The sequence below is a fragment of the Gadus chalcogrammus genome, chromosome 7, assembly GCF_026213295.1.
Source record: "Gadus chalcogrammus isolate NIFS_2021 chromosome 7, NIFS_Gcha_1.0, whole genome shotgun sequence".
Lineage (NCBI taxonomy): Eukaryota > Metazoa > Chordata > Actinopteri > Gadiformes > Gadidae > Gadus > Gadus chalcogrammus.
Window position 1 is genome coordinate 27638019 of NC_079418.1, and position 22008 is coordinate 27660026.

At 46.9% G+C, this 22008-nt stretch overlaps 2 protein-coding genes across 3 annotated transcripts; both read left to right on the forward strand.

Moving 5' to 3' along the window:
• Positions 1 to 64: 64 nt before the first annotated feature.
• Positions 65 to 4584, forward strand: ddost (dolichyl-diphosphooligosaccharide--protein glycosyltransferase subunit (non-catalytic)). Its single transcript, XM_056593525.1, has 11 exons — positions 65 to 330; positions 703 to 813; positions 911 to 997; positions 1173 to 1276; positions 1395 to 1489; positions 1581 to 1674; positions 2023 to 2171; positions 2383 to 2530; positions 2858 to 2978; positions 3777 to 3883; positions 4005 to 4584. The coding sequence occupies exons 1-11, from the start codon at positions 99 to 101 to the stop codon at positions 4152 to 4154; spliced, it is 1398 nt and encodes a 465-aa protein (XP_056449500.1). The 5' UTR covers positions 65 to 98; the 3' UTR covers positions 4155 to 4584.
• Positions 4585 to 4630: 46 nt separating this feature from the next.
• plekhm2 (pleckstrin homology domain containing, family M (with RUN domain) member 2) lies at positions 4631 to 21798 on the forward strand. 2 transcript variants are annotated; one of them, XM_056593510.1, is made up of 20 exons: positions 4631 to 5228; positions 6317 to 6423; positions 6744 to 6853; positions 7287 to 7386; positions 7485 to 7572; positions 7739 to 7913; positions 8803 to 8862; positions 9796 to 10105; positions 10261 to 11103; positions 11495 to 11564; positions 12142 to 12232; positions 12417 to 12481; positions 12776 to 12864; positions 13447 to 13579; positions 14431 to 14618; positions 15003 to 15068; positions 15556 to 15715; positions 17113 to 17292; positions 17978 to 18094; positions 18410 to 21798. In XM_056593510.1, the coding sequence occupies exons 1-20, from the start codon at positions 5169 to 5171 to the stop codon at positions 18545 to 18547; spliced, it is 3150 nt and encodes a 1049-aa protein (XP_056449485.1). In that variant the 5' UTR covers positions 4631 to 5168; the 3' UTR covers positions 18548 to 21798. The 2 variants fall into 2 exon arrangements, with proteins under 2 accessions (XP_056449485.1, XP_056449486.1); XM_056593511.1 differs by lacking the exon at positions 8803 to 8862.
• The last annotated feature ends 210 nt before the right edge of the window (positions 21799 to 22008 follow it).

A 22008-nucleotide genomic window follows, 5' to 3' on the forward strand; every position in this document is an offset into this window, starting at 1 on the left:
GGGCTGGAATCGTAGCGACGCGTTTCTCTTCCTGATTGGTTAACGTCCGGGTTCAGGGTTCAGCTACTGCTAAAGCTGACGTCGACTTCTGCAGCAAAATGGCGACGTTGACAGCAGCCGTGCAGACGAACCATCCCAATTCGATATTATCCCGAAAACAGACAAAAGGGACGACCCAGAGCGGAGCAAATAAGATGGGCAAAGGTGTGCTTTTATGTCTGACACTAGCCTCTTTGATGAGCCCAGCGTTGGCTGATGGAAAGACTCTGGTCCTGCTGGACAACGTGAATATCCGAGACACCCATTCAATCTTCTTCCGCAGTCTCGCAGGTAACTTTAACGTTATGTGTGCTATGTTCCGAGTTTTGTTCAACGCTCATGGGTCTTCAAGTTAAAACGTATATTGGCCAACCGTATGGTGCCGATGCAAGGGAAGTATGACTTTAGTGCAGCAGGATGAGCAAGCTTGTGAAGTTCGAGACCGATGAAAGTGGACACGCATGTAAATTACTAAGCATTGTGTGTATTTATCATGGATAATGGACTAATTTGTTCACATGCAATGTGTACTTAACAGTATTTCATAAAAACAGTATACGTTATTATGTAATAATAACGTATGTGTCCTATATAGACAACTTCCTCATGCATATTATTATGGATCTGATAAGACAACGATGTTGTTTTTCTCTTGTCTCTCAGATCGTGGTTTTGACCTGTCATTCAAGACAGCAGATGACCCCTCTCTGTCGCTGATCAAATATGGCCAGTTTCTCTATGACCATTTAATCATCTTTGCACCATCTGTGGAAGGTACGTCAAACACCTTACACTCTGTCAAGTTTCCCCATTGGTTATCCACTTTTCATTTTGTATGTTTAAAAATCATGTGTGCAATTTTCTACTTCAGATTTCGGAGGAAACATCAATGTGGAGACCATTACATCATTCATTGACGGCGGTGGAAACGTCCTTGTTGCTGCCAATTCAGACATTGGTCAGTTTTAAAGCCAATGCATTTCAGATCATGTAACAAATATTTGCATGGTGGAAGGTTAATTTCAGATGAGTCACTTGCATCCAATCAGAAGTGCACATGCACAAACCGGAACTTTAGGCTGTTTTGGTTTTTCTTTGAGACATACATGTCCCCCCTATTTGTTTGGATATAGGTGACCCTTTAAGAGAGCTGGGCAGTGAATGTGGCATTGAATTTGATGAGGAGAAGACCGCCGTAATCGATCATCACAACTTTGATGTGTCCGATCCTGGCGAGGTAAGCAGATCTATTTTGAATCCCATCCTTTGTCAGAAGTTTTTCATATCATGCAAAGCATCAACAGAAACATTTTTTTATCAACACCCAAATGAGACCTCTTTGTTTTCCTCTGCAGCACACTTTAATCGTCGCCGACCCAGAGAACCTGTTGAAGGCCCCAACTATTGTGGGAACGCCCACCAACAAACCCATTCTGTTCAAGGGTGTCGGGTAAGCATTGTCAACCGTTTTTAAATTCGTATTCATGATTTGATTTTGGGATTTCCAACGCTAATAACGTCCTGTATTCCCTCACCCTTAGCATGGTGGCAGACCCAGAAAACCCCCTTGTCCTGGACATTCTGACCGGCTCCTCCACCTCCTACTCCTTCTTCCCCGACAGGCCTATCTCTCAGGTAGCACTGAACTCCTGGACAAGAAGGCCCAATCCCATTTCTACCCCTTACCCCTTCCCAACAAGGGGGAGGGGTAAGGGGTAGAAATGGGATTGGGCCGAAGTCTAACATAATTCACCTGTGTTGATTTTCAGGCTATGACTAACTGAACAAGACGTTAAGTGTATCTGCAGTCTGAGTCCCTTGTGTCTCTCTAGAAAAAAAAAAAAACTAAACTCATGACATTTATGTATGCTGCACGTACATTCCTTTTCAGATATTTTTGTCTTAGTGGCTTTTTTAATTTTTGCTGCTGGCTGCTGAGCCGAGCTTCCATTGCTATCCTTGATGATCATGTCGTTCCTCCAGTACCCCCATGCAGTTGGCAAGAACACCCTGCTGATTGCCGGCCTCCAGGCCCGCAACAACGCCAGGGTGGTCTTCAGTGGCTCCATGCACTTCTTCAGTGACGCCTTCTTCAACTCCCCTGTACAGAAGGCTACCCCTGGATCCGAAAGGTAACCCTGCCCTGTTTATGTAATGATACTCTTATCTAGATTATATTAGGAACTTGAGTGGCGAGAACGGACGGGTTCTGGAAGTAAAAGCCACGTCTATGCTCCACCCATGCACTGAGCATGCGTGTGTGAATGTGAGTGTATGTTTTAGTGATCGTGTGGATTGTGTTATGGCCGACTGTAACGGTCTTCTGCATGTGGCGTCTCGCAGATTTGAGCAGACTGGCAACCTGGAGCTGGCTGAGGCTCTGTCCAGCTGGGTGTTCAAGGAGGCCGGGGTCCTCCGCGTGGGAGCCGTCACCCATCGCAAAGTGGGCGAGACCACTCCCCCCGCCGCCTACACCATCGCTGATCTGGTGGTGAGTGCTTAAGATCAAACTAAATTCAGTGAACCACAGACGTCAGCAGACATCACCTAGTTTATGAATACGGTTATTTTGTTTGGTACTACAGTTGTTTTTTTAACCTGTGGTACCTTTTCTTTTTTTTTTTTGTCCTCATTGAGCGTTTTGTATATTGTATTGTTTATTTAACATGCATATATTCAGTGAAAACATGCATAGGCTACGCGAAAGCCTGTCAACGGAATACAAATATGTCCACACAGTTTTATTGTTCACCTGAACACTGAGTTCCAGGCTGCACTGCACTGGTGGTCTAATGAATGTGTGAACTTTGTCTCCCAGGAGTACAGCGTGGTCATTGAGATGCTCTCTGAGGGCCGTTGGGTTCCCTTCAACGGTCACGACATTCAGCTGGAGTTTGTGAGGATCGACCCCTTCGTCAGGACGTACCTCAAGAAGAACGGTATGGGCCTACATTTAGGACGCAGCGCCACCCCGGTGACCATGAAACGCCTGTTGTCTAGTAGGAGATGGTAGTGAAGTGTAGAAAAATGCAAAGAAAGTTCATTTTAGATTATTCTGGCAGACCAGCTCAAATCTGGGTGATCAGCGCTTGACACTTTTTTTTTCACTATTTATTTAGACCAAACTCTGTAGTAGTAGTAGTAATCTGCAAAAAAAGTGTCTTCAACACTTTTTAATCGGCAACTAGAAATAAACTTCTTGAAAGTTCACTCCAAATTAGTATTTTTTTCGATATAAATCTCTATCAAAAGAGGAAGCAAGGCACGTTTTGGTTTCCCGCCCAGGCTCTGGGAGATCTGAATCTCCTACAATAAGTTATGCAATAACATAGCAGTGCTGCTGGGTCTGATGTTAATGTTGTGTATATATAGAAAAGGGATTTCATGTATTGTAACATTTTCGTTGTTTGACACAATAATCGAATGGTGACTGATCAAATATAAATTGGCATTGGTGCCGCTACGCCCCCCAAACTCTTTGAAGTGGACAATTGGAACACCGATGCCACTACTCCAAGAGGAACACTGTGCATGTTTTACTTAGAATAATAGTGCTGTATAATAATTCTTCTGAGCTTTATATCAAATAAAACATTAGTCAGATTAACTTTCACATTCATTCATTTAGTTGTACCACTTGCGTAAAATGGGGATACTAATACAGCAATCGGGCAGGTCTTATGTTTGAGCTTTAAAAAGTTGATAAAACACTAACCACTTATTTTTCTATCCAACAGGAGGCAAATATAGTGTTGAGTTCACACTTCCTGATGTCTATGGAGTGTTCCAGTTCAAAGTAGACTACAACAGACTAGGATACACGCATCTGTACTCTGCCACTCAGGTGAGAGGATTTAGACAAATTCCTGGTTATGTATTAATAGACTGATCACAATGTCGACTGATTTATTTTTTGTTACTAGTTATACTTGCTCACAAACGTCTATCATTTATCTTCCCCACAGGTATCTGTGCGTCCGTTGCAGCACACTCAGTACGAGCGCTTCATCCCAACTGCCTACCCCTATTATGCTAGTGTCTTCTCAATGATGGCGGGACTCTTCGTCTTCAGCATCGTCTTTTTGCACATGAAAGAAAAGGAGAAATCTGATTAAGGACGTGAAAAAAATGTGTCATTGCGATTTGAATTAGAGCGTGAGGGTATTTGTGACTTGATACGATAGAAACTTTGTACTTCAGCCCTCTGTGAAAGTTTGGCTTATGTTGGGTTATCTGGTGGATAAATAAACATTTTTTGGAGGCCTTAAAATATCTTCCAATTGTTTGGGATGGTTGGGACTTTTTGTACCAAAAATAAACATGCCATGGCCTGTACACTATTAATTCCGTCGTAATTGAAATACAGTTGCTGTAAATACAGAAAGTCAGATTTAACTAAATTGTTTCCCATTATGTGGATATGGGGAAGGGATCCGGTAAATACATGCACTGAATTTTGTTTTAGCAATCAATTTTTTATGTTACTAGTTTGAAACAGCTTGAGTTTGTCCATGCCACAATAAAAAAATATTCACATTCCAGTCTTCGTGACTAAGCGATTAATGGCCTGTTAACTATGAATGTGACAGTGTGTGACTTGTGAGTGCGGTCAGTGGGGCAGCCGGTCTGTCAACGGTGACGTACCGCGGTGAGCTTTTCGCATGCTAGCTAATGAAACTGAAAATACCCACGGAATGCACTTCGACATAATGCTATCAAAGACGATAAATGCGCAGATCTGGTAAAAATAAATGCCGTCAACCAGCTCGATATAGCAAAATAAATTCCATTGAAGCTAAAGTAAACATCTGACACCAAACTTGCTAGCTACTTCCCCTGGCTATTAGCGGGCAAGTGAAAGCGTAGTCCTCAGGAGGGACAACAACATTAACATATGCCCACTGGTGTGTCTCTCGGCGAAGCTCGTTGGTATCACAACGGATTGCCAAATTGATCATCCGCAACATTGATGGGGCAATTCGGTTAAACCCCGTCAATTCGTGTTTTTTGGTGGAGGAAATACAACGTCGGAGCTCCAAGCTAGTCAGTGCAAGCGTGAACGCTAGCACGACGTGTGTGCGGGAATCAGCTGACCGCCCGCTGCTGCACTACCGCCGAGGAAACAAGTGATGGATCCACTCAAAGTCAAGGACCGAATACTGGAGAACATTTCTTTGTCTGTGAAGAAGGTGAGCTGTGATCTCTTGTCTCTCGTTGGGCCAACGTGCCATTTGAAAGTCAGTGGTTGTACTCACTGTCAATTAGGTTTGCTTTTAAAAGAGTTACTTCCAAGTCGAACGGATGGGACATCACATGCAGGGCCTCGCCCCAGTAACAGCTCATTGTTGGTTCTTCTAACATCCTTATTGTTTACCCTTGTCAGTCAGTGTAATTGAAATATTCTATGCATACGGTCACATTGATGCCACTCAGCACTGTGGTTTTAATGCGGCATAGTGCTGTTGTATACAGCATTTTACGATCAGTTGAGTAGTTACACCACGAATGTGTTGTTTGCAAATAGGCATCACATGTACACACAGGCTTTAGGCTGAAGGCTTTTACCATGTGATTGTTTTACTGTAAAACTAACTCAACTGACCGACAACAACTTTGGAGGTTCAGCTGCAGGATATCCAATGCAAACCCTTTTTGGACAAGCAGCCTTTGAAATACTTTCCCTCCCTGATCTAAAGTCACATGGTTATCAGGTGATTGAAAGGGAAATCTAATTCCTGACTTTTCTTTCAATTCATGGCATTCTTTATTTGAATGTTGACCCCCCAGAAATGTATCTGAGCGGATGATACTACCACTTGTTGACTGTAACCCTTACAAGGCAGTTCAACTGTGGTAGAATGTATGGTTCCCACCTCCAACAAGGTGCATGCTGTCCTCTTAAAGGGAAAACCCCACTCCCTAGTTCTGAATCTTAATTAGTGGCAAACTGATGTCTGCCTTCCTGCCTTCCGAATCAACCCTACGAGTTATTTTCAGCCTTCCTCTCGTGTTGTTTCCACCATCTGTTTTTCACAGTGTTTAAAGTGCTTTAAACGTCACAGACAGTGTCCATTTGAAAAGCTTCAGCGCTGAAAATGCAGTTTCGATCCAGAGCCTTGTTACAAATGTCCTCAAAATGGCTGTGAAATGGGAAAGCTGAGAAGTCTGACACACACAAAGAATGACACACATAGACAGACAGACAGACAGTCACGTTTTTTAGAGGACATCTGTTAGACATTTGCAAATTCTTGATTTTGTATCATTCTGCTGACAGCTGCAGAGTTACTTTGCTGCGTGTGAAGATGAAACGCCTGCCATTCGCAACCACGACCGGGTCCTGCAGCGGCTCTGTGAGCATTTGGACCATGCTCTGTTATATGGGTAAGACCAGATCCAAGAATCTCAGTCAAAGGATTTATAATGAACATATTCTGTGTAGAGATGGGCATGGGTATTTTAGTATACCTAGTCGGAATTATTGGATTGAAAGTGTCCATAGAGTAACGAGATGTTTTGTTATCTTAGATGGATAGATATCGTAGATGGATTTCGTTTTAACTTGCATTTATGCAGTTCACGCTGGTAACAAAAGCCTTGAGAGGGAGATAATGTTCAATAAATATTTTTCAGATTGCACTTGTTTTCCCTTTCCCAATTTTCATAAATGTGAAGGTTAATGGTGTTGTCCATAACGTTTTAAGGCTGCAGGACATCTCCTCCGGCTACTGGGTGCTGGTCCTTCACTTCACCAGGAAAGAGGCGGTGCGGCAGATAGACGAGCTGCAGCACATAGCCACCAACCTGGGTCGAAGTGAGATACCAGCCAACGCAATATATACACAGCTACATGTCTACACATGACATACTGTCCCATGCATAATCACACGCATGTAATGCCAAGTGTGTGTGACCTTTACCGCCACACAAATATTCTCAGTGCAGAACTAGTTCAAGAAGTCTCAGGAGAAAGGAAAGTCACAAATTGGTGTCATTTCCACATTTTCACTACACATCATCTTCGTCTACACATATTTCTACAGTGACTGGATTGTGAAAGCAACCATATTGATTGTCATATGTTAACATGTTTAAGTTCTTGGATGAGAACCTTTCCGTTCACCTCAACGGATAATGTGAATCTCCCTTCTCAAGATACAGGCTCTGACCTATTCACCCATTCCGAACTTCACCAAAGCGCCACAGCAGTTAAACATACTTCCAATTGCTTCATGTGTTGTCTGCAGGCCGAGCGTGGTTGTACCTGGCACTGAGCGAGAGCTCGCTGGAGAGCTACCTGCGCCTTTTTCAGGAGAACCAGGCCCTGCTCCAGAAATACTACTTCAAGTGAATGCTCAAGAACTCTTGCCATTTCCGCTCATCTCTGATCATGGCCGGCCCGCCCTCTTTGACCGACGCTAACGTTTGCCGTCTTTCCCTCCCAGGAATGCACTGGTCTGCAGCCACGACCACCTGACACTGTTCCTCACGCTGGTGTCAGGCCTGGAGTTCATTCGCTTTGACCTCGAGCTGGTCAGTACCTGCTCCCTGATCATCCCCACAGATCTATATGGAAAAAATACACGTGTTCAAGTTCAGGATTCACCTTGGAGTATAATATTTTGGTGTCATGCCAAGCTCCTGTTGTATAGGTATTCATTCACGGTCATCTAACGCCCGCTTGTGGATGCTGTCACAGGATGTTCCATATTTGGACGTAGCGCCCTACATGCCGGAGTATTACAAACCCCAGAACCTGCTGGACTTTGAGGAGAGGCTGCCGAGCTCGGACAGCTTGTCCCTTCACTCCTTCACCTCCCTCACCTCCACCAACCTGGAGTGGGACGATAGCGCCATAGCGCCATCCAGTGAAGGTACGGAGCACTAGCTGGAGACTATCCGTTTGTTTCTCACACATGAGAAACAAACGGAGTTGTTTGGAGTTGTTTAGATCGTTTATTTGCACCGTAGGTCAGAATAAAGTGTTAATGTTTTTTTAGATATGGATGACGTCTCTATTCTGTACACACAGAGAGTATGTGTGACTAACTATCCTCGCTTTGATTGTTTGAAATACACGTAAGAATCCTCTAAAGATATACCTGCAGATTCCTGGATAAAAACATACATTAGTCTGGGTGGGCTTTAAAATAAGCCTATACTTTAGCTCCATTCTTCACTGTGAATTACCCATTTTTTACAGTAGCTTTTTTACTTTGAACTTGCCTCAATTACCTCCACACTCCACTCTTGTTATTTGCCTTCATTATTATGGGATTCAAAAGCTAAGCAAATGCCCTGGCTAGTTCGATGCAGTTTGTGTCTGTGCATGCATTCTCTGTAGTAGGGATTGTGCTGCAACTACTACTGTACTGGGATGACTGTGGTAACTCGAGAGTGGGATACAAAGCTGTTAAAAAATGTCAGACTTAAGGACGTGGATGACGTAAAGAAAAGTGTTTGCTTAAGTTTAAAGCAAATGCTTTGGAGTGATGGCAGCGCGCTAAATGTAAATGCTGTAATCATCTATGCCCACGGCCCTTTAAGTGGCCTCCCTCATTAAATTCCATCTCCCATTTCCTCTAATTCCCTTTCATTACGTCTGTTGTTGTTGTTGTTGTGTTAATGTACTGTTCCAATTCCCTTCCATGATGTCTGTTTTCCCCCAATGTTCTGCTGTTGTCTCCCTCACGTCCTCCTCTGTCTACGTGTTTTTATCCCCACTCCCTTCTCTAACAGTCCATCTTCTCCCTCCTTTTATAGATTATGATTTTGGGGACATCTTCCCTGTGTTGCAGTCACTGCCCAGTGCAGACTGGGAAGGTGGGACATTGTTGACCCCTCCCCTTTTCCATCCCGTGACCCATGCCCCCCTGTCCCCATCCTACCCACACACCCCCCCCCCACCTCCACCCCCACCCCCCCATAGCACTGCGCATGTGCCTATCGTACTGTTTGTGTTGTGTGCATGGAGTGGGGTTCCGTGGTTAAAGAAGGGATTCAGGATCGGTGTAACACGAGGGCGCTTGGACAGAACGTGCTTTTCTTGTTCTCTAACATTCGACTGTTAAGTTTTGCAAGCCTGCAGGCACTTGGGGCGTACTTGCTGAACATCTTTTAATATGCGGCGTCTGTCATGCTATGTGAGTGCTTCACTCGATAAAGGATTCTCAGGCTCTCAATGTGTGCTTTGTAATCCGTGGCGTAAAAGAAAAGATGATTTGTGCGGCTGATACTCACTCTGCTCTGACTCTCCATCAGACTGTCTGGTGTGTCTTTCTGGAATGCTTTCTCCATGTTGCGTTGTGTGGCACCGACCGATGTTAAGCTGAGCTCGTACTTTAGTCTACACATTATAGATTCAGTATGATAGTGTGAATTTGTGACTATTTTGTTCCTTTTTAATAGAAATGCAACTTTAAATACAATTAAACTTTTTTTACTCCACATTTTATTAAGATGTGCGCTCTGGTATTCTCAAATATAAGAGACATTTGAGACATTTTCAACAAGGTTTTTTGGGGATTAAACCAGATGTTAGCATATTGTTTTAAATAATTCTAGCCCGATTAGTCTAGCCCTATGAGAGCTTTCGACAGCGGCCTGTGTCACAGCAAACAAAGCCTCTCTCTATCTTCCGCCCCCTGGGATATCTGTTTATTGCAGCCTGAGCCTGCAGCAAACTACATCCCAACATGCCCCGCCCGTGCATACGTACCCCACATAACCCTCCAGTGTCTTGCGTCCGCCTCGCAGAGGGGGATCTCACCGACCCCGCCAGCTGTCCGCGCTCCAGCGGCTCGGATCCCCAGACGGTCGTCGGCGACTCGGTGATCCTCCGCTCCGCGGCGGCCGTGGCGACCGTCTCCGTGGCGCCCATGAAGGCAGCCCCGCCGCCGCCGCCGTCGCCGCCCCGCAGCCCCGTGTTCCGGCACAACCCGTTCAACCACGACTCGGACACCAACACGTCGGCCGACGTCACGCCCGTCCACGTGGCCGGCCGCCAGGGCTCCTGCGCCCCGCGGGAGGACGGCGAGAGCGGCAGCACACAGCTGGAGGTCATCAGGTGAACGCTCGCCTCGACTCACTCGCCGGCAACCGGTCCTTAAGGGATGCATTAGGTTGGCCCCATGAGCGTCAAGCATAGAAGTCGTCGGGAGTTTCCTGTGTCCTTTTAAATGGGCGGGGGGACTCATAGCTCTCCTCTGGGGTCTCTTTCAGGCTGGCCAAACGGAGGAAGCCCGCCAAGAAGCGACGGGTGAAGAGTTCCAGCGGCTCCATCAGCAGCGTCAACAACAACTCCTCCTCGGACCCGGTGGAGCCGGAGGAAAGCCTGCCCAGCCCCGAACCACAGGGGGCCAGGGGAGCCGCGGAGGAGGCGGACTCCTCCAGCAGCAGCCTCCCGCACGGCGGGGCGGCCACGAGGAGGACGGGCAGGAGAAGCACGGACGAGGAGGAGGAGGAGGAGGAGGAAGAGGAGCCGGAGCCCTACCTGCGGCTCCCGCAGATGACGGACACCTCGATGGACGGCGTGGGCCGGCCGCTGCGAGACGTCATGGACCGTCTCAACGGCGCCACGGAATCGGAGGAGGCGGCGGTGGCGGCGGCGCAGGGAGCGACCGCGTCAAACGGTGTGGACCGGGACCCCGACCCCCAGCCTCCCACGCGGCAGCCCTTTCGGGAGGAGGCGGGACGGGAGCCGCCCGATCGCGCTGACGGGGAGCCGCCTGGTGCCGCTCTGGCCCGGGGCCCTGCCGGGCCCTACGCCTCTGGCCCCGCCGGGCCCTACGCCTCTGGCCCCCGCGGTACAGAGCCTGCTGCCCCGGGTGGTGGCGGCCATGACCCTGCAGGGTCTGGTGAGTCAGAAGCTGTTGAAGGTGCTGCTGAAGATGCAGGAGCGGCAGCGGCAGAGGAGGGACCGGAGCCCGCCCTGAGGGCCGACCAGGGGGAGGGCGGAGCCGACCTCCGGCCCGTGGGAGCGGACGACGCGGGCGGAGGGGCGGAGGAGCAGCTGGTAGAGGAGATGCTCAGTCCCGCAGAGGACTGTCACCCGGCAGAATTCAAGTAGGAGCTCCAGAGACGTTATATTTGCGGGACTGGTTTGCTTTGGTTTTCGGGTGGAAATTCAGGTTCATGGCAGCTATAATTGTTAACGTGATGGCGTAGCTGTGTAGATAATTATTGTAATTATCTAACTTCTACCTAACTAAATTAATCTTCAGTTAGGTAAAAGTTTGCTGAACAGATTCACTGCTACATGTCTTTGCTATCCTTCTCGCGTATTAAACCGAGGTTCTCAAAAGCACAACAAAGCATTCACAAAGAATTCACAAAGAGTGTAAAACCCTGAAGGCTGCTTAACAGATTAGCACACTGTAGCTCACGCTGTTAAGCGCATTACGAGTGAGATGGCAGCTTGTCAAGCATAACATTGTCTACTTCTTTTGTATTTCAGGGTGGACAACAACCATTTGCTGCTGCTTATGATTCACGTGTTTAGAGAGAATGAAGAGCAGCTTTACAAGGTAAAGGAGAACACTGCTTACAATGAATGCACATTTTATTGCATTGTGAGTTTAAGCACTACACAACACTAGATTTTGAAGTACACAACCCAAAAAATCCCTGCCCTGCCTTCAGGCGTCCTTCCAAAGCCACTCCCCCATAACACACGACTGGCTCGCTACCTTAAGTAAAAGGTCTGCCTAGCGTTGTGGAACACTCCAGTATTGTGCAATGAGTGCACGAAAGTAAACTGACAGGTAGACCGTCCAATAATTTAAATCAGGCCGGATGAAATTGGAAATGGACGGCCTTAGTAAAGGGTTGCGACAGCCACAGACACCAGATACATTTTTTGTTCCGAGGATTTCATTAATTGATTGCTAAATACAAGAGAAATCTATAAACTGCCTACCCTAGGTTAAATAATAACTTCAGGCCAAAAAGTGGGAGCCGAACATCCTTTGTTTATTAACAATATGTCATTACCCAATCATGCACACTTGCGTATCATCTTCTGTTATGGTGTGTCATCTGTGATTGTACACAAGTCCACGTGTTGAGTAAAACCTGGTGTTGGTTGATCTCTCTCTCTGCTAGATGATGAAGATGAGCACGGGACATATGGAGGGAGACCTACAGCCCCTATACCTGCTTCTGACAGACTGTTACATCTATCTGCTCAGAAAAGGTTAGTGGGCAGATGTTGGAAACGCACTGGTTTTGGGTATTTTTTTATTTCATTTATTTTTTGTGTCAGTATGTTGATGGGCAGCCTCCTTTGGATCAAACTGTGCGTTGATGTTACGTGAGCACCAGAAGACACTGGAAAGTTCAAAAGCTAAAGGATTGTTTTTCCTTGCGGTTATCCCCAGGGGCTGCAGAGAAGCCCTACACGGTGGAGGAGGCCGTCTCCTACAACGAGCTGGACTACATCTCCGTACGTGGTGCACATAAAATGGACAAACTCGGCCAGACCCAGCCAGACCCATTCCCAACCCCTTATGTTGTTGTCCCACTGCAAAATGTCTGATACCCATCCAATTCCAACGCTTGCGACTAACCAATCAATAGTCGGAGGAAGTACCTTTAGCATCGCACCTGTGGCCCGGTCGGTAGATAAAACCAGCAAAGGTGGCACAGTCTTTTTGAGTCGGCGCTGGGGACACCGTAGCATGTACGTGGGTGCCATCGCGGCGTGGCACAGCTGATCTCTGTGTTCCTGGTCCTGTAGGTAGGGCTGGACCAGCAGACGGTGATGCTGGTGTGCACCAACCGGCGGCGGCAGTTCCTATTGGACGCGGCCGACTTCTCCCTGACCATGTGAGTGTGCGGTTCTTTCCTACTCGTATCCCACACGGGAATACTGATCCAAAATCAGTCCATTTCATAACTTTGCCCCTCCCTCCCCTATAATCATTTATTGAAACACCAAGCCGACATTGATTGTGTCTCGTGCCGATCCTTGATGCGTAAAGGCTTCGTTATGGTTCCACGATGACAGTCGCGCCGACGCAGTCGTGAACCTGTTTTGGTTCTGCGTCGGGTTTACCCTAGCGGACCAATCACAGCCCTCGCTGCTGCGTCGCCTCGACGCAAGGTTACAATTTTTGGGAGGCGCACGTCCGGCCCTTGCGGTGGACGCAAGGAGGGTCCGCAAGGACGTAATGGGTCCGTAAACACCCTTGCGTGGCCTCGACGTGGAACCATAACTAATCTTTAAGTCTCCCTTACGTGGATCAACGATGGAAGTAACGATAGACTGATAGGAAGGGCTCAAGGCGACCCTGAAACCCCCCTCCTGTCCCACACTGATCCCGTCATCTCGGGGTGGCTCCCCTCCGGGCGTGGTCTGAGCTGCTGTGGTAACCGTGCCGACCCGACGTGCCCCCCCCCCCCCCCCAGATGGCTGCTGGAGGCGCTCCGCTCGGCCATGGTGAAGGGCTGCCGGGAGCCCCCCTACCCCTCGGTGCTGACGGACGCCACCATGGAGAAGCTGGCCCTCACCAAGTTCGTCTCCCAGGAGGCTCACTGCGAGGTAGGCCCCACACCGGGTGGACCCTACCCCGAGAGGGAAGCCCGTGGTTTAGTCGTCGTTAAGATGGTGACTGTTCCGGGGGACAAACGAGTCGGTCGTAAACCACTAGGATGTTGACTGTCGGTAAACATGAGAAGGTGACACACTCCACGAAGGGCCCAGGGGACAAACTTGATGCGAACATACTGCCACGCACTGACAATGCAAAACATAACGTTCACGGTACATTAAGATAAGATAAGATAAGCCTTTATTGTCATTATAAAGTCGCCTATACAACGAAGTTGGGAGTGCCAACTGAAGGTGCATTACATATACAAAAAAACAAACAAGAAATTTAAGTTAAAATTGTAAAAAACAAGACAGAAATAACAAAAACATTTGGAACAAGACAAGGACAGGCGAGGTGAATAATAAATATAAAATATAAAAGGCTGTAAGCATATTGCACCTTATATAAAGTGAGGTATATGTGTGTCTGTTTAATGTTTTGTGTTTTATGCGTGTTAAGTGTCCTGATTGCCCAAGGAAAGAAGCAGAATAATAATAAGAATTAAACGTCTTGATAGCAGTCCATAAATTAAGAATTATTAGAAAATAAATTAAATTGAGAGGTTAGCTTTATCCACAACAGAACGCTCTTTGACATCACTGGTGTGGTGACACTTTGGTGATGGGATCTTGCCAGGACACACTCAGTGCCACGTTGAGATGCTCCTAGACGAGACCTCACAGCCAGACCCCCGGAGGAGGTCCGGCCCGCTTTGTGACCGGATCCCAGCGGCGTGTAGACACAAGCCGCTCCCGATCCGATCCCATGACCCTGAACAGCTCTGTGTGTCCCCCCCCAGGTGTCTGAGGTCTCCATCCAGCTGTACTCCCTGGTACACTGGGAGGACCCCATGGACGCGGCCCTGTCCCCCCATGGAGGGCCCCCAGGCTCGGGCTCCTCCAGCACCAAGGAGGGCTGCCTGCTCTACCGCGCCGGGACCAACCTCCTGGGCAAGGAGCTGTGGAAGAGCTGCTACCTGGTCCTCAGGTAGTGTGTGTGTGTGTGTGTGTGTGTGTGTGTGTGTGTGTGTGTGTACTTCTGTTAGCCTGTGAGTGTGTGTACTTCTGTTAGCCTGTGTGTGTGTGTACTTCTGTTAGCCTGTGTGTGTGTGTACTTCTGTTAGCCTGTGTGTGTGTGTGTACTTCTGTTAGCCTGTGTGTGTGTGTGTGTGTACTTCTGTTAGCCTGTGTGTGTGTGTACTTCTGTTGGCCTGTGTGTGTACTTCTGTTGGCCTGTGTGTGCACTTCTGTTAACCTGTGTGTGTGTGTGTGTGTACTTCTGTGAGTGTGTGTGTGTGTGTACCTCTGCTAACCTGTTTCTGTGTTCTTCTGTAAAAAAAATAAACCAATCTGTCCCATGCTACCTTTGCAGCAATGGAATCCTCTACCAGTATGCAGAGAGGACAGACGTAGCCCCTCTGCTGTCCATCACCATGGGGTAGGTTGCCGTGCTGCTGTCTGCACTGGCCCATTGATCTGTGTACAAACCAGTGAGGTTAAATGGGACACAGCGTCCCCGTTCATTTAATGTGTTGTGGCAATTATGCTAGTCTGAGCCTTGTTTATCAATTCAATTCGTACACGATGACCAATACAAGAACGAGCATCTACTAATCATATCAAATGCATACTTTAAAACTTCATACGGCGTATGTTTCCGAGCCATTGCTCCACAGCGATTACTACCTTAATAAATATGTTAAAGTTTAAGTAGTAGCTTCTGGCGCTGGCAGTTCCACTGCTCCGCTTCCTCTTGCTGCTGCTAATTAGCCACTGAAAATAAATTACTGTATCTATTGAAATAACGACCTGGCAACCGGTTTGCTGTTCCTCATCTCACCCCGTTCCCTTAAGCCCTCCTCCCCTCCCCCCCCCCCCTCCCTGATTGGTCGAGCAGCATGTCACGTGACGGTGTGTTCCCTCAGGGGCGAGCACTGCGGGGGCTGCCGACGCTCCAACAGCACGGAGCGGCCCCACGCCTTCCACGTGGTCCTCATAGAGCGCCCCCCGCTGGAGCTGAGCGCCGCCGACGAGCAGGACATGGGCGACTGGATGCTGCTGCTCTGCCAGGCGGCGTCCAAAGGGGTGAGGAGGCCGGCCGGGCGACCGCTGCTTTATCGCTCAGGAGGTAGAGCGGGCTGGCTGGTAGCCGCGCGGTCGCTAGCTCGATGGCGAGCGTCGAGGTGGTCCCTGGGCGAGGCACCTGACCCTAACTCCTCACGAGTCACGACGGGCCGGCTGTCGCCCTTGCACGGTCGACCCCCCGCCGTCAGTGTGTGAATGTGTGCGTGATTGGGTGAATGTCAGGGAATGTTGTAAATCGCTTTTGATGGAAGTGCTATTTAAATGCAGTCCGTTTACCATATTAAGTATGTTAAGGCATGGCAACTCGAATACAGACGCAAGAGAAGGGATAATTGTTCTTCGGTTATGAGGGTCGGCTTTGCTCAGGAGGTAGAGCAGTTGTCTTGTGACCGAAAGGTTGCTAGTTCGATCCCAAGCTCCTCCTGTGTCTCCAGCAAGACACTCAACCCTAACTGCTCCTGACGAGCTGGCTGTCGCCTTGCATGGTTGACTCTGCCGTCGGTGCGTCAATGTGTGTATTAACCGATGTAAGTCGCTTTGGATAAAAGCGTCTGCCAAATGCCCTAATTGTGATTGTAATTGTAATGATGCAAAGTTTTACTACCCCTCTCAGCCAGTTTGTCTTGCATCTTTAATTGTGCTACAGCTATTACATTCACCCCGGCATTTTCCCTGCTATATCTCCTGAATGTCATACTCGTCCCCCGAGTTGACTGGCTCATAACGGTACAAAAGAGAGCAACGAAAAGCCAAACATAAAAGAAAGAAATATCTCGTGAACATTTCCAGAGCATGTGTGTTTAAACGCGAGTGATGCAGTCGTAGCACTCTCCAGTCAGGTAACGTTCTAGTAGTAGAGGAAACAATATGCCGTCCTTTTAACATCGTTCTACTGAAATGGTTAATGCTGACAGGGAAAGTATTCATATTAAATCATTTCCTAAGCACTGCTGTTATGTAAATGTGTGTGAGCAATTTTCAGAAATGTCGTGAAGGCCGTGAAAACTATTGAATCTCCATCCATTAAGGCAATTATCCCCTCCCGTTCCCCCCCTCATTGAATAGCAGCAGCTCTGGGTGCAATTTCTCGGGAACTTTCACTCAATGTACAAACCACCTTTTCAGTATTAGGATCATTTGAAGTCCCCCTGTATGTTCAGAGCCACATTTCCTAAAATAAACTCAAGTGGGTCGTGTTTCCACTGAGGGCGCTTACACCCGCCATACGGCAGCGCTATAAACTCCACTCCCTCAGTAAACATACATACAAACTCCCTCTTCCATCCCATCTCGCCGCAGTACCCCTGCCCCTCCAAAGGGGGGCGCACCTCCCACTTTGGGAAAAACGCACTACGGTGCTCCCCGTGGCCAACAGTGTGTCCCTGCCTCCCATCCAGGTGATCCCACAGGGTTCCTCCCCCACCCCCTGCATCCCCTGCTGCCTCGTGGTGACGGCAGGCCAGCTGCTCACCTGCCACCAGGACTGCCAGACCAGCTTCTTCCGCTCCCTGGGGATGGCCGATCTCTCCGACGTCACCGGCGTCCGCCTGGAGGCCGATCAGCAGTACTGCGTCGTGGTGAGTGCACCCCCCCCTCACCTCTTCTTCCCCAATTTTGGCTAAGCTTTGGCTTAGTATTGTGTCGAGCTACACTGTTGTATATATTGACACATTATCGATATTGTGTAGATATGCACTGTTGGATATGTTTTCACAATATCGATGTTGTGTAGATATAAACTGTTGCATATGTTTATACAATACCCATCGGTTGAGATCTGATTTTGGATTTCGTATGTTATAATATTGTGTTGGCGGTTTTAAAAGTGACTATGCAAGAATGGGCGCCTCTACTGACTCAATTCATCCAACCTACATCGCTAGTATTAGTTCCTTAAATATTCATCTTGCACAGTGCAAGGTCGGTAGGGTTATATTGAAGCCAAAAATGCAATTAGCTTGTCCATCTGCGATGGTCAACACATACACAGTATTATACTTTCATCCAAATACCGTTGAACCGGCGGACCTGTGCGGACAGAGCAGGGATGTGAGGCCATCGTTGTCCACCTGCTATAGGCGGTCTATGCGCTGTACACGTGCATGCCTTCCATTGATCAGTTAGCATTGATTCATTATCATGTATGTTGTTAAATCATCCAAGCCCAATTTGGGGTCAATGATTGATTTGAAGGCCGATCTTTAATACAATCCTTTGCTCGTTCCTTCCCATGTCTGCCCTGCTGCCACTGAACGCGTGAAGGAGTTTGCTGGGGATCGGGCCAAGTTCCTGCCTCCCTGGGTTTTGTATTTCAGCGGCTGTGGGGAGAGAGACCGTCTTCTAGAGGCGCTGGATGCCGCCTGGAGAGAGATTTTTCAGGTAGGGAGAAACAAACAAATATTCACCATCCCCTACGAGTGATTCACTGCAGACTGGACGATGAGTAAAAAACGTATAGCTGCCATTTTAGGTTACAAAGAGCGTATAGTAGAAGTCTGCAAGAACGCATCATATGACGGTGGGCGGGGACTATCTTAAAGAGGGATGGAGTATTTTTGGGATTATATATCTTTTTGACGTCATAGAGAAGGCGGCAGGCGTGTGTTGCTTAGGTGGTGCCTAAGGTCTGTTCCTGTGTGTTGCTGGAGTCTGTTCCGGTCCTCCTAACCCGTGTTGTGTGCTGCGGGCTCCCAGGTGGTGCTGCCCCGCGGTGAGGTGGAGGACCCGGCGGTGAGGAAGCGCTGCAGAGAGGCCCTGGCCCTGATGAGCAGCGCCTGGCAGAGGGCCGACAGCCTGGCCCGTGGCCGCGCCCAGAGGGAGCCCTGGTGCTGAGGAGGGCCGTCGCCACGGAGACGGCCGTCAACTACTGAGGCTTCTCGCCGGGGCTCGATCGACAGGCGAGTCCCAGGGGCTGCGAGCCTCCGAACGGACGCGCGTCGTTAGAACGCCGTCGGCGGTGCTTGACAGGATATACCCAGACGTTGTGGAGGTCGTGTTTCTCCCACTCGTTTGTGAGACGGATTTACAGGCCGCGGCCGGTTTCTGCTTGCTCGTTAAAAAAAAGAATCGTCGTTTTAAATTAAGTACCAACTGTGCCTCCGTTTAGTGCACATAGGATGTTAATAAAAGTAGAGTTTTCATTCAGCCACTAGCAACGACCTCTTGGATAGGAATGATGCTGTAGCCGGGGGCAACCAGCATTAGCATTTACGACACGGGCGTCGGAGGAGAGGTTGACTGGACTGGAGGTTGTGCTGGACTGTCGGTAGAATCATGTTCCCAGCATCATTTCCCGTCTCTCTTATGGTTTAGAATAGAAAGTACCTGCTGGCACAGTGCATCTACATTCATAGCATTAAGCAGATACTACACATTACAGTAACATACAGCTTAAAGAAGCAATCAAAAGGTTCTAGATGTGTTCATTTGAAGTGCCCTTAAACGAAACAAGACCGATCCTCTGGCCTGTTTGGTGGTGGCTCGTGTACACTAGACAGATTAATGTCTACACATAACGTAAACCTCCACTCAGTATGTCACGCTTTTCACTTTATGCATGTATGATGAAAAATGGGTTCATTATTGTGTGCGTGTGTGAGAAAGCCATATGAAGCCCGGAGGTTTAAGAGTTGACACACTCCATCCTAGACGGTGGATAACACACTCGTTGCTCAAAGGAAGTGGTGTACTCAGTTTCAACACGTCTGAACCTCTACTCTGATACGTGTACAGTGCAAATACATACCATGCGCTTTCCACTATTACTACCCTTGTCCAATGTAGACATAGTAAATAGCATTGTTGGTTGAGGGAAAATACTGTACATGGCAAGTCCTTTCCTAATAAAAAAAGCTTGGTTGAGAAGATTTCCAGCAAGGCTGAGGCATAAAAGAGCTGATCTGCTACTTCATATGCTAAACACTTGCCTCTTTGTTTTGAAGTTTCCTCATTCAGGAGATTCATTCAGAATTCCTTTTTTTGCACATTTGTTTTCCAACCTGTTTGTTATTGGTAGAAATATATAGTCAAAGGTGTTTTTTTTTTCTTTTTTCAGATGACATAGGTGAAATGGGAACAGCATAAATGTGTGCTTTCTTAATAATTGTTATGTATTTATATGGAATCTTTTAGTCAGCCATGTCGTTAGCCTTCATCACTCCATTAGAGATGGAACACTCAGCCCTGATTTTGGAATAGCCTTTTCTTGGTGAGCGACGTCATCACTGAAAAACCACTGCAGCAGCAGAGAGAAAATCAACTCTATTGGAGAATTGCATCTTTTTCACAGTTCTTGCCAAGATTTATTTGATCATGAATGCTTGTAATAACGCATTCTTTATTATAAATCTGGCATTGTTTAAAAGTCACAATTCAATTTTGTATGAATCATGATAACAGTTAAAACCCGCATGTTCTCTTGTTGGTCAGCAGAAAGATTTTGCTCTAGCGCCTAACTGCAATGTGACTTCATTAAACTGGAATTATTTACTAGTTATTAACCAGTAGCTTGAACTAAAAACGATACACACTTTATATATCCTGTGGGGGTAATTGTTTAAACATTTGCAATTTCAACACAATGAACTAGTATCAATGAATGATTCTGACTTCAGTTGTGCATTTTGGAGTTGGATGTGTGCAGACTCTTCTTATCTACTCGTCAATTGAAGTCTTCCAGGTGCCACTAGGTCTAGCTTGTTTCTGTTTCTTCGCAACAGCCTCTCGATCTCAGGTTTACAGGAGTTTTTTCCCCAAGTCAACCTTTTTTTTTTTTGTTGTGCTAATATGTTTTAACCCTGTTTTAAAAAGTCCTGTTTTGATTCAGTGTAAAGATATGTTGAAAGTCACCACTGTAATGGAGAGAAAGTAATGGTGTTGAATATAATAGTAAGTCAGTATATTGACGATGAGGGCAGACAGAATCCAGTTATATGGATCCACTCTAGCACTGGAAGCTTATTGAAGAAGGATAACTTGAATGGTTTACTACTTTTAATGTAATTTGGGGTATTATCCTTAATGACATTACAAGAGTAATTAAGAGGTATACCACTTGGATCTGTAGTTGAAATAAAGGTGTATAATTAATGTCCAATATAATTGTTCTTTTAGAAAAACAAATGTTTGGACATGGCGGGCCATTGAAGTTTAGACCAGTTCATTGTGTACAATTATGCATTAATTGTTACATGTTTTCTTTGTGTAAATATTGTACGTAAATATGTTTATTTTATCTATTTTTATTTGTGAAAAAAACCTAATCAAGACAATTTGCTTACAAAGACAAGCATGTCTTATGTCATGGACATTTGCTATGGTACCGAATGATAATGAATGTATAAAGTCAATTTATGAATACGACGAGAAATAAATCAAAATTTAAACACTGTGGAGTGAAATGTGATTTCTTTCGTACAGACATTCATGCACCAATGGTGATGTCCGCCATGCAAGGTAACAAGGAACAGTTAGGGTTGGGTGTCTTGCTCAGGGAAACCTCAACACATAAGCTAGTATGCACAGGGGTTCAAAGCAGCTGCAGTGAAAGCCGCTCTGAGCTACTGCCACAATCAGATTCAACGGAGCAACTCTCAGGACCAGAAGACAGGAATGGAATCGATACTAATGCGAGTGTGTTACAGATGTAGTTTACCGTTTGGTTCGACACTTCGGTGTCAAATCATATTACCTCGAGAAGCCATCTTTTTTATCACGGATGCATCAATACCTTTACATGTTTAAACTACCAAGGCATTTAGCATCAGAACACATCAATGGTTCATTGAAAATATCCTTTATTTTCAATCTATACATCTTGCATCATGAGCTTATTGGTTTATTCCCTTCCTACATCTTTATACAAGCTGTAATGGTACGTTGGGTTTGGTCTACAGACCATAAAGAACAGAGGTAGGTTTCTGCTGTGTCTTTAATCAATAGAAGTTATTGCCCTCATTAACGGAGTCTCCTGCAGGGGGTTAACTATATGGGTGTGGAGGCCTATATTGTGGATCTGGATGTTGGAATCCTTTGAATAAAATGGGGTTTCCCTGTAGTCTGGTTTGATGGATGAGCTCATGCTCTGCTGTCAAACCCTATCGTATCCTCCTGAGTGACTAATGCATTATTTACGTTCTGGGTGGATATCTAGTAGGCACTTAATTCCCTCCTTCTGCTGAAACCTCCTGTCCCCGTTTTATGTGGATTACGGTATTCTGTCTCTGCCAGTGCCCTGTGGGGGAGAGGAGAGAGGGGGAGATGTAGAGCGAGAGAGACAAAAGAGGAGCGCAGAT